The sequence below is a fragment of the Juglans microcarpa x Juglans regia genome, chromosome 8S, assembly GCF_004785595.1.
Source record: "Juglans microcarpa x Juglans regia isolate MS1-56 chromosome 8S, Jm3101_v1.0, whole genome shotgun sequence".
Lineage (NCBI taxonomy): Eukaryota > Viridiplantae > Streptophyta > Magnoliopsida > Fagales > Juglandaceae > Juglans > Juglans microcarpa x Juglans regia.
This window is the reverse complement of record NC_054609.1, coordinates 13,822,641-13,835,701: the sequence shown is the minus strand read 5'-3', so window position 1 is coordinate 13,835,701 and position 13,061 is coordinate 13,822,641. Positions and strand designations below refer to the sequence as shown.

The 13,061-nt window shown below is 31.8% G+C and overlaps 1 protein-coding gene across 1 annotated transcript; it reads left to right on the top strand.

The window, feature by feature from the left end:
• The first annotated feature begins 3,859 nt into the window (after positions 1-3,859).
• Positions 3,860-12,697, top strand: LOC121245068 (leucoanthocyanidin reductase-like). The gene is made up of 6 exons (XM_041143348.1): positions 3,860-3,998; positions 4,160-4,522; positions 5,086-5,226; positions 8,621-8,858; positions 11,369-11,572; positions 12,154-12,697. The coding sequence occupies exons 2-6, from the start codon at positions 4,271-4,273 to the stop codon at positions 12,438-12,440; spliced, it is 1,122 nt and encodes a 373-aa protein (XP_040999282.1). The 5' UTR covers positions 3,860-3,998; positions 4,160-4,270; the 3' UTR covers positions 12,441-12,697.
• Positions 12,698-13,061: the final 364 nt, after the last annotated feature.

Here is a 13,061-nt window from a genome sequence, read left to right as displayed (position 1 = left end):
GTTTGTTTATTTGAAAACTATTGTAATATATTTTTATGGATGACTGTATAACTGCTATTTAAATTTTTACTGATGTTTGATTGTAAATAAATTCTGATACTTAGTTGACTATCTGCTGCGTTATTTTATTTGTACACTGTTGCATGTACACACACTGGCACTTCGTTGGGATGTGTGACCGTGTTGTCAGCATCCTGGTGTCTCGATCCCTGTGTAGTTATATAAGGGGGATCGAGGGCGCCACAATAAAATTTTAAATATGTAAATTGTAATTAGAAATTAATATTAATGTAATTAATTAATCCACATTAATAATTCATTTAATTTTAATTTAGTAATTTAAATAATTTTTTTATTAATTTATTTGAAAAAAATAAAAAAGAAGAAAATAAAATAAAAAATATTGGACCAAACCAAAGCTGTCTGGTCCCGAAAAAATGATGGATCGTAAATTTCAGTCCATCACCCCCAGACCGGACCGACCGATTTTCACCCTTCAGAATGATGACAAGTTTGCTTAAAAAAAAAAAAAACTCCAAAGACACACACACACACACACACACACACACACACACACACACACATATATATATATATGAATAAGTCTTTGCATCCGCCACTATGGGGATCAGTCATTTTGCACACCTGACATGGCACCCTTCCCATCACACGGTTCTCATTCGAAATTTTATCAGCCTCTTTTCTTTTCCTTTCGAAATTTTTCCAGGAGATAGGAGAGAGACCATGAGAGAGAGAGAGAGAGAATGAGATGAGAAATAGACGATGGGAGAGAGAGTAGGAGAGAAAGAGACAATGAGTGAGAGAGATCGAGATGAGAGACTGACGATAAGAGATAGAGAGCCAACAAGAGAGAGAGCTGCTGATGAGAGAGAGAGAGACGGTGAGAGAAAGAGCCGACCAGAGATAGAGAGCCGACGAGAGAGAGAGCTGCTGATGAGAGAGAGAGACAGCAAGAGAGAAAGCCGACGAGAGAGAAAGTTGCTGATGAGATAGAGAGTGGACATGAGAAAGAGAGATGAGAGAGAGAGCCGGCGAGAGAGATGCTGGAGAGAGATGATGAGAGAGAGAGGATGAGAGTGATGAAAAAAGAAAAAAAAAATAGATAGGGAATTGCCACGTACGCTACAGTGACTGATCCCTATCAAACCTATATATATATATAATATGGGACGTGGGTCGAGTACTAATTAATCACGTGTCGTGCGCCCATTATTATCGTGCTAGGGATTTTGTGCAGTATGCATGAGAATTCGGAATTGCCTAATTTAACTCCACACATACATGAGAATTCGGAATTGCCTAATTTCACTCCACACATACATACATGATCCTGATCCTTTCATGAGCCGCCAGTACAGTACGTACTCAAGATGGCCATATGATCAATCAATTATTGCATAATTTATTTCATGACATGTGATCGAAAAACGATACTTGACGAATGTGACTGATCATGAGAGATAGATAAATACAAACTCAATAATTTTGAGAGACAGATATATAGACCAAATTCAGAAATTTTGAGTGTGTGAATTTTTTGAACCACATATGCACGCTTTAATTTGATAGGCCCGGATTACGATGTTCTAAGATAGCGAGATATCTTAGAATTTTAGGATATATAATTATCACCTAGAATTTTGATATTTTTAATATTTTACATGATGTTAATATATATTCGTCATTTTAAAAAAATTATATTCTCAATTCGGGGTGTAGAACTAGCACAGTTAGTTATAAAGTACTAATTACATGTAGGGGTAAAAATCGACGTTGTCGGCGCGGTTTTTGGACAAAATAGACGCCGACTGACGTCTGGAAAAATATGGGAGGCGCCGACCATAACCAGTCGATGGGGAGGAGGATACCGATCTAGATGGTTCTCTAGCGGTTCTCGGTCGGCGTCGGTTCTCTGGCGGTTCTACTGAGAGAATAATGAAAGAGACTGAGAGAGAGATCCATAGGAGAGAGAGAGAGTTACAGAGGAGAGATAGAGAGAGAGAGTTGCAGAATCGAATTCGTGAAGAAGAGGATTCAGGAAGAAGAAGGCTCTTATCGAAATGACGCCAATTTAAGTAGAACGGCGTCGTTTCAGACTTATTATTTTTTTCTTACGTCCTTAATAAAACGACGTCGTTTGGTTTAATGCCAAACGGCGTTGTTTCCAGTATCTGTTGTAATACTTATTAACTAAAACGATGCCGTTCCACTTAAACTCGATAAAGGTATATTAAAAAAAAATTTATTATATCGGTCGGTTTAGCGGTCCGGTCCAGCTTCAAATCGAGATCGAACAGCTGAACGTCAGTTTCTTGAAATTTCTACTGCACGCCGAACGGTTCTCCACCGGTTCCGGATAGTTCCTGACGCGGCCGGTCGGTTCGCGTCGGTGGTGGCCGGTGCCGTCGATTTATGTATAGTCCTAATTACATGATGTCATAATTTCATTTGGAAGATAAATATTAAATTTGAATCTTACAAATTAAATCTTACTATTTAAGTAATGTGGATAGCCGTGTGCTCTACACACTAACATGAAAATAGAATATATAACTCGGATAGATATATTCTATATGGGAAAAAAATGTTTAGTAAGTTCAAAGAATCAATATTTATGTGAATTAAGAATCTCAATCATTTGTGATTCATATTTATTGAGTTCTAGGGAAAGCTCTTTAAAGAGATGCTATTTACAAGTCTGGTATGCAGCACACCACTTATGGTAAGACCCATTATTATTACGTTCATAAAAAAGATTCAAATTATCAATATTTTTTAGATAAACTAAAATGCGATTGATTTTCATATCAGAGATATTGTTGTCTTTGGTCTGTCAATAAATTAGAGGCTTGCAAATAGATTTATTCATCTTTAAATAATTTTGCTTCATTGTACATGGAATGTTGTTGATCAATTTTGTCATTTAATTCCATTCACACAAACTAATGTATCAATTTTAAGTGTTTTTTCATTTAAGGAGTTGACCAATAAAATTACTTAAGAACTCTTCTACGTACAAGCGGATTCGAGAGTTAATCTGTTCACTAATATTGACGTGGACTATTTTGTCAAATGTTCATTTTCAAATCCATACCGTTTCATTAAATCTACCTTTCTACCTTAGCATTGGTGCGCGTATTGGTACGCAAATCTGCTTACAATCAGATTTTTCCTTTCTATGTATTGCACTATCATGGCATGTACTGGTTATTTGGATCCAGATCATTTATTGCATTATCGAAATGTTTTATCTGCAAAAATATTCTATAAAAATAAATTTATAAAATTAAATTTATTATAAAGTAGATGATCCAATATATCATATGAAAATATATCAATTTATTGATTTAATTTTGTAAAATCTCTTTGCAACTTATATAGTACTTTTCTTTTGAAAAATGGTGGGTGGGTCATATACTTTATTCGACGTTCTAGACTTATATTTCACATTTTCAAAACTACCATATATATATATATGTGTGGAAAAATTTAATTGTAAGCGATTCTACGTATTAATACACGCACTAATTCAATATGATTAGTCAAAAAATAGATTTTATTAAAAACAGTATTAATTTAAATTTAGAATATAAAGAAAAAATATTAATATACAGATGGATATACAAACTTGTTTATACGTAGTAAAACTCATACACAAATAGTGCATTTGATCATCATTCATCAGCGTGCAGGCCCATTTCAGAGATGCCCAAAACAACTTTGGCGTACTGTACATGAGATTGGTAGACGAGGACGTGATCTTTCACACCCCGCAACGGCCCCCACCCAACTTTCCAAGTCTAGTGGGAAAAATAACACATTGACAGCAGCAAGCCTCATGAGGCGACCAGAACCCATGCTTCCACCAAACCCCAAGCTTGCACGGGGGCGCGCAGCTTGGAGGATATACCAAACAGGCAACCATTTCAGTGCTCCTCCCAACTCCATCCCCGAAACTTTTTATATAAACCGAATTGGTAATCTTTTGCCAACGTAGCTATATAGCTTAAGTAACCTCTAAGTCCTCCCACCTTTTTTTTTTTTTTTATCTCTGCAGATTTGTTGTTGGTGTCGTCTGTCTTCTGCTGTTTTTTTTTTTTTTTTCTTTCTTTTCATTTGTTCTCTCTTTTCTGCGCAGTGTTGCTTGCTAGCTTGTTTGCGTGTGTTTGTGTTTGATCTCTTAAAAGCCATTTGGATTCGTGAGAGGAATAAAGGTTGGAGGTGTCGGAATTTTAAGTGTCACAAAAACATGTGTGGTTCAAACAGTACTTCTTCTTCTTCAGCTCCTAGTCATGTTGTTTCCGAGGCTGCGGCTGCGGCTGCAGCTGCTGCTGGCCGTACCATGATCATCGGCTCCATGGGTTTCATTGGCCGGTTTGTTGCAGAAGCTAGCCTCGGCTCTGGCCGCCTCACTTACCTTCTTGTCCAGTCAGTACCGACATCCCCTTCCAGGGCAGCCACACTCAAATCCCTCCAAGACAAAGGAGCCATTATCATCCATGTGAGCATGAACATGAATCTTGTCCCTCTTAATAAAGTGTATATATATATATAACACAACACTTCCTCATGTGAATTAAACTTGTTATATTCATAAAAACGAATCACTTCTTTTTCTTCTTTTTCGCTAATGTAACAAGTTTTCACGGCAGCACTAGCTAGCTGTACGTTTGGTTCGTGGATAAAACGACTTATCCAAAAGAATAGTGCTAAATGTGTGAGACGGGGACTTTATTTGAAAAAAAAAATGAAATTTATTATTAAAAAATATATATATATATTTTTTTTACGTGCGTCTTAAATTTAATTATTTTTTTTAAAAAAAATATACGAGATTTGTGCACATGATTGTAAATATCATTTCTCTATAAAATCTTATCCCGTAAAGTATAAGATATCTATCTTTCGTGCATATGCATTTTGACATTCTACCATAGAACCAAAACAAAAAATTTGATATGGATATTTACGTATGTATGCATGTATGTGATACACATGATTTCCTATGTACATGATGATGACTTTTCTTTTTTGACTTCTTGACTTTGATATCTCATGTATTAGGGATCAATAGAGAATAGGGAGTTGATGGAGAAGGTCCTGAGAGAGCACAAGATCGAAGTGGTGATCTCAGCCGTTGGTGGTGATCGCATCTTAGACCAGCTCGTTTTAGTTGATGCCATTAAAGCTGTAGGAACTGTCAAGGTAATTTAAATATATTACATTTTTTTTTATTATTATTAAAAATTAGAATGAGCATGCACATAACTAGCTAGCTTGGCAGAGAGCAGTACAAAAGAGCCCGACAAAGGCTGTGGCTGCTCGCGGGACAGCCGCGCTCTATACTCTATAGCGCTTTCATCGTGAGTGCATTCATCTAGTAGTGTGTCAGAGATGTTTTGACCGCTGACGTGTTTAGTAAAATAAATTTTATATTTTTATATTTTTAAAAAATAAAAATATATTAAAAATTACTTAGTAAAAAATATTTTAAAAATGAATTTAAATACATTAAGAGTCAAAGACAGAATTTAACTTTTTCTTGATTTATTGTGACTTCTACCCACCACATGACACTTGGGGCCGAACTACACTTTAATAAAAATTCTCTAAAATATTTTATGTTTCATGACTTTTATAAGGTAAAATCTAATAGAATATACTTTGTTCCTTAAAATGTTCTTTTTTTTAGTAGTCTATTTGCTTTCAACTTACTTTCTTCGTTACTTTCAGTCTCTTTGATTTTTGTATGCAAGTTTTAGATTTGAACTTTTTTTAAAAAATAATGTTATATAAAGTCGTGAAATATATAAATATCGTGTAATTGATTTAAAAAAAATGGAGTCTATTATTAAAAAATTATTATTTTTATGTGAGTCTCTATTTATTTAATTTTTTTAAAGTGATTATACGGCGTTTATTCACTCGATTGAAAGTATTATTTATTTTTTTTAAATAAAAATGTACGAATTTTACATGCCTTAAAACAGCATAAATTATTGAGAATAAAGAAAATATTTAAATTATTAGATTAATTAACACGCTTAGCGCAAATAAAAATAAAAATGTATTATATTTATTTTTTAAAAAATAAATAGATGAGCTCATGGCACCATGAAAAGTAGAGGGAACAACCACACATGCTAAGTACAGGGATATATGACCAAGGCCCAAGGGTACTTTTCCGAATAAAAGTGCAGCTTTACCCACAAATAGCGGACCTTATTCTGTATTTAGAAAAATGCTACACCACCGATAACGGACCAGGACAGTGGCCCTAGAAGGGTATTTTTTTTTTAAATTAAAAAAAAATATTTTTAAATAATATTGTAAATTATTTTTTTAAATATTTAAGAATATAAAAAAATGTATGAAATAAATAAATAAGAGTAATTCTATATATAATTATGAAGTGCGTAAATGTAGTTGTATGTAATCACTTTGAAAAAAAGTTAAGTTTATTATTAAAAAATTAATTTTTTTTTTTTATGTAAATCTCATGTTTTATTCACTTTTTTTAAAATAATTACGTGACAATTGTATAATTTACGGTTACAAATATATTTTCTCTTTTAAGAAATTGTTTTTACTGGTAATCTTATATATAGTCTTAGAGTGTTAAAATGTTGCATATTTTTTTTTTTAAAATTGAGTTTATCATTAAAAAATAATTTTTCATATGCATCTTAGATTTGTCCATTTTTTTCAAAAAGAGTCTACGAGATTTATACATTCTAAACTGAAAATATCATTTCTTTTTGCTTTAAATAGAGTATTACTTCCATTTTATTGGCACAATGAGATAATTTGAAGAAACCAATTAATACACATATTACTCTTTTTATAACTCTTTACACAATTATATTTTAAATGATGGATATATTTGTAAAATAATTTATAAAAATAACATCGTTTTATAGAAATACTCTCAACTAATTAAAAGATGATTGTATGAGCGTGTTTTATTAGTTTTTAAGAAAAATGATACACGTCATGTTTAATGTCAACACGAGCAATAAAACCTAGTTATATAAGGGTTGCTAATTTCTGCTAGCTCTTGGCTAGAACTCAAACATCAGATCAAGAGTAGTATTAATGTTGTTAAACTCCTATTGCACGTTATACATTGAAGAAGTACGAGTTTCCCAACAAAATGGAAAACGGGAAGCAATACGTGTGATATTAGGCGGCAATGATGTCGCATGTTGCCCACACGCTACAAAAAATGAGGATTGGTCATCAGGAAAAATGTGGCCTCGACTCATGATATGTTTGAACTATGGATTTTTGTAGATCTACTCCTCAACTACCTTAGAAAAAGAAGAGAAAAAGTCATAGAAAACTCATCTAGGAGAATAACCCTCCTTACAATAATTGGAATAAAGGGAAGAAGAGAGAGTCGAGGCTCTCTCTCCATCTCCGTGGAGGTTGAAGGAGGGCCGCCATTTCAAGCTTGTTTGGCAAGTAAGAGTATTTCAAGTACTCTCACTATTATTTTTTGTTTTATTATTATTTTTTATCTATTTTTTTACTATTCATTACTTTTCACATACTTTTTACTATTATTTAATATTTTATTATTACTTTTTCATTATATTTTTACTACTATTCACAAACATTCTCAACATTTCTCAAATATTCTCACTACCCAAATCATAATGGCTCGTATTGTCTACAAGTCTTTCTGTTACAGTAAACATTAATCTTTCTACTATTACCAACTTCATTTATAGGCGAATCTTGACGCAAAATATATTTACAAAACGACTACGTTATTAATAATTTTTTATTAAAAAAAAACTAAGATCTTAAATATCCCCCAATATAAAGATGAGATCTTAATGCTATTCCATGATCTATTTGGGATTTATATTACTTTTAGTTTCTTTTTTTTATGTTTAAACACTTTAGAAATGAACTCTAAGCTCTAAATTTTAGGAATTGGTCTTTTCAATGTTACAATTACAATTTCTTGAAATCATTTATATAATCAAGTTTCCTCCATAATTAATAAGGAGTACTTTAATAATAACCATGAGTGGCACAACTACCCAATGTGAGACTTTTACACCATAATCCAAGATATTGTAATAAAGTTTTGTAGTATTAATGATATCCGAAAACATCGTGAAAAAAAGCTGAATTAATAGATGCACCGATCATCATGAGAGTATTTTCTAGAATAGAAACCTTATCATGTACCCTGTTGCAATGCATGTGGATGCATTCTACAACTAAAGATGAGAGGCTGGTTATCTTATCAGTTACTATTTACTATTCTATTCTCCATACTCTATAAAAAATATTTTCACTCAATAAAAAAATTATAGATGAAAAACATTCTCATACTCTCTGAAAAAGATTCACTTTCCTGAATCCCAAACAGAATGCAAGTATTCAGACACCATAGATGAAGAGATCCTGCGCCTGAAGTACTCTGATCTTTGAAAATTGAAACCCTTTTTCGGTTTCAGTTTTCAGTCTTTCAGCTAGCCCCCCATTGATATGCATGAACGCGTAGTAGCTAAGTAGCTCTGACAGCCATTATTATCCAGAAACAATTATAAAAAGTTTATAAGATGTGTTGTTGTTGTTGCAGAGGTTTTTACCTTCCGAGTTTGGGCACGACATAGACAGAGCGGACCCGGTGGAACCAGGGCTGACGATGTACAAGGAAAAGAGAGAAGTGAGAAGGTGGACAGAGGCTGCAGGGATTCCTTATACCTACATCTGCTGCAACTCCATTGCCGCGTGGCCCTACCACGACAATACTCACCCTGCCGACGTTCTCCCACCATTGGATCTTTTCCACATTTATGGTGATGGTTCTGTCAAAGGTACACTTGATTAACATTCTTTATGGAGTAATGCTGCTTTAACCAATTGTTTCTACCGCTACTTTTTATTGTGTTTTTATTATTATTTTTACTTAATAATTTAGTAAGTACTTTTTAATAATATTATGAATTTTTTTATTTTTTTAAAAAATATTTAAATGTGTTAAAAAAATACATATAAAAAAAAAAAATCCTAAAACCACTAACGATAGCTCCAACAATGGTTGTAGTATTACTCTTCTTTATCTTTTAACTCGTTCAGCACACTGCTTACGTGGAATTCCATGTCAATTATGTTGAAAAATATCAATATATTTTATTTTTAAATTATAATGGATCTCATTTATAATAAATAGTATACTAACATATATACTAATTTCTATGTAACAAAACTTACGTTAATATGTTCGCCTATGTCTATGTTTTTTTCACTTATTGCTCTTAGGTTCTGTTTAGATAGTGAGATGAGATGATTATAGATGAAAAATAAACGCTAAATAAAATAGTATTAAAATATTATTTTTTAATATTATTATTATTTTAAAATTTGAAAAAGTTAAATTATTTATTATATTTTATATAGAAATTTAAAAAAATTATAATGATGAGATAAATTGACATGAAATAAGATGAAATATTTTTACTATTCAAACGGGATCTTAATATCATTTGTTGTCTTATTCTATATCTTAATAACTCTAAAAGATTTAAATTTGAATCGTTTTGCTTTCTTAGAAAAATAGGGACCACAAGTATGGGAATAAAACTATGAGGTTCATCATCTCTTTGATGGTTGAATTAGTTACTAGCTGATATTTTAGAAGTGGTGTGCTGTAATATCACATTGGATGGGTCATGATATTTAATTATAAAAAATGATTATGTGTTTAATTATAATATATAGGAAAATATAATAAAATGAGATTGTAGATATTGCCTTAACGAAAACTTAAAAAAAATAATTAAAATAGATAAGTGCATAAAGAAAAAAAAACAGATTACAAAAATGAAAAGTTGAAAGTCAAGCTATTTCTTAAATTTATATAAGGAAAATTAAAATAATATAAAAATAATTAAAATTATCTTAAAATTATATATTTAAATATTGAATTGAATTAAGTTAAATTAAATTGAAATAATAAAATATTATTAAAATATTATTTTAACCGAATAAATCTTAAAAATGCTTATTGGGAAATGGAACCGAAAAAGGAAATCATAAATGCATGTCGGTTGTGAGGCATTTAAAGACCCACAACTAATTAATAAGTATAAATTATTAGGCTATCCTCTTCACTTTGTCGTGTCGTGTCGTATAGTTGGTGGTAGAGGACCCTACAATAATGTCGTACCTGACACTTTTTTATTAAAAAACAATTAAAATCAGTAGGTGGGGAGAGGCCATGGATCCATTTTTCTGATCTTGTCTACCTATAATCTGATCCAATTGAAAGTAGCTCTGGTCAATTTACAGCACATCAATCAAGAATATATTAGAAAATTTTCCAGCTTTCTTTCCTTTTTTTGGGCCGAGGAAGATGGCACGTTGATCTGTCTTTTAAAATTTTAAACGTGTGTTTAGATATTGAATTGAATTGAATTGAATTGAGTTGGATTGAGTTGAGATGATAAAATATTATTAAAATATTATTTTTTAATATTATTATTATTTTAAAATTTAAAAAAGTTAAATTATTTATTATATTTTGTATTAAGATTTGAAAAAGTTGTAATGATGAGTTGAAATTAGTTGAGGTGAGTTAAGGTTCCTAACTAGGCTTTGTTTGCATCTTAAATTTCTCTCAATTCATTTCAACTCATTATTACAATTTTTTCAAATTTTAATACAAAATATAATACATAATTTAACTTTTTCAAATCTTAAAATAATATTTTAACAATATTTTATCATCTAAATTCAACTCAACTCAACTCAATTTAACATCCAAACGCAGCCTAAAATTTTAGTTTTTTTTTTTTTTTTTTTAAATAAGAGAAATGTTATGCATTAGCCACTATTCACTCCTACAATCTATACTTATATCTTTTTTATAGGACGTGAGAGTGTTTTTCATAAGATGTAGGGTGTGAGGTGATGAATAGTAACTGATAAGAAGAATTTTTCATATAGTAAGTAGTCTCATTTATTATTTTCAAACAATGCAATTTTGATAAAGAAAATTCTATACACCATACTATCATCCCACTAAGGATGATGTGACACATTTATCACCATTAAATGATCATTTATTACATATTTTTTTATCATCTAATGATGATAAATGTACCACATATTACTTAGTATGATTAAAATAGAATGAGAGTGTGGTGTATAATATTATTATTTTGATAAATATCAAATATTAATAGATGTTAGGTATATATAATATAATAAATGTTGGTGTCATAAATTGTGGGCCATTTAATTTAAAATTAACGGTTGAGATTTAAGAATTATATTCTTTGAATTATATGGTAATGAAGGTCATGGTTTGCTTCGAATTCCACAGCTTATTTTGTTGCTGGTACTGACATTGGGAAATTCACAATAAAAGCCATTGATGATGTTCGAACTATCAACAAATCTCTTCATTTCCAGCCATCAAGCAATTTGCTTAACATAAACGAGCTTGCCTCTTTGTGGGAGAAGAAGATCATGCGTACACTTCCTAAGGTCATCGTTTCCGAGGATGACCTACTTTCCGCTGCCAACGGTATGTTCTAGTGACACCAGTTGAAGTGATATCTATGTTTTGAGTGACTTTCCGTTTGAATGATCATTGATACAAGAAGCAATTTAAACTGTGCAACATCAACTGGTGTGACTGAAAATGACAAGTCCGGGATGAAGAGTAGCATTGTTCTTTCAGAAATGCATCATTAAAATCTAGTTAGGAGGATGGTCCTAGCTAGAGGGTTGAATTATGTTTCTAGTTGAAGAATTTACTGAGGAAAATGAGTGTTCATGTCATGGTTCTACTCTTGATTCTCCTAAAAAAAAAAAAAAAGAAAAAAAAAACATGTCCCAAACTTTATTGCCATATTAATTTCTTAACGCTAAGGTCCTTTAGACTAGATGACATAAGGTCTGGTCTCTAAATGGGAGAACTGGGTTCGAACCCTTGACCCCTTATATAAAAAAATATTAATTTCCCGTCCACCAAAGTCAGATCAGACATTTAAGTATATTGAGATCATAAACACAAGATTGGGCATGAGGAACAACATGCACTAAAATCATATTCTTGATGATGATTATTATCTTTCTGTTTGCTTAATTATTGCTTGATTGCAGATATGATCATCCCACAAAGCATTGTTGCAGCCCTTACACATGACATTTTCATAAAGGGTTGCCAAGTAAATTATTCCTTGGATAAGAATACAGATGTTGAAGTCTGCTCTCTCTATCCTGATACACCTTTCCGAACCATGGAAGAGTGCTTTGATGACTTTGTCACCAGGATTAATCATGTTGAGGCTCCAAAAGTGGTTGAAAACCCAATCACCAGCACCAAAGATGCCATCATTAATAATGTCCCAAGTTCTAAACCAGAATCATTGGCTATCACTGCAGCATGAAGCTGATCTTTTTTACTACCTACCTTAGCGTTTGTTTGCCTAAATAAATTAAATTTATCTCTCTCTCTCTCTCTATATATATGTGTGTGTGTGTATTTTAAATTGAGGTATGACTTTTTTTCCTTTTTTTGGGGGTAAAAGGGGGTGTTGGGGGAATTAATAATTCAACCTTGTTGGTCATTCTAATATTCTGGGCAATGTAACGAATGCTATAGTATTTATTTAATTTTTGAAGCATCTCTTTTGTTTCACTTTCACCTCAATCTTTCTCTAATTAAATTTATTCTTTAATCATTTTGTTGATGATATTTTTCAACAAAGAAAAAGAGATGTGGATTAACATGACAGCCAAAATGTTAATGATCACTTAAGTAGGGATAAAACAAATCAACCAAACCAAATTCACATGTAACTAGAGGTTTTATCATATCCATATGGACGTCATGTCAGATAACTTCATTCTATAAAGTGGTGCCTGGTCAGGTCGTTTGCACAAGTGGAGTGCTACAACCACAAAAAATAAGTGACGTGACTTCATGTAATCCGTTAGATTTATTTTACAATAAAAATAACTGACGTGACAAACTATATCAAGCCAAATCAGTTTGTGAGATTACTTTT

Coding starts and splice junctions, on each gene's coding strand:
- LOC121245068 (XM_041143348.1), top strand. CDS start 4,271: ATGTGTGGTTCAAACAGTACTTCTTCTTCTTCAGCTCCTAGTCATGTT. Junction 5,227..8,620: donor AAGCTGTAGGAACTGTCAAG/GTAATTTAAATA, acceptor TTGTTGTTGCAG/AGGTTTTTACCTTCCGAGTT. Junction 8,859..11,368: donor TGGTGATGGTTCTGTCAAAG/GTACACTTGATT, acceptor CGAATTCCACAG/CTTATTTTGTTGCTGGTACT.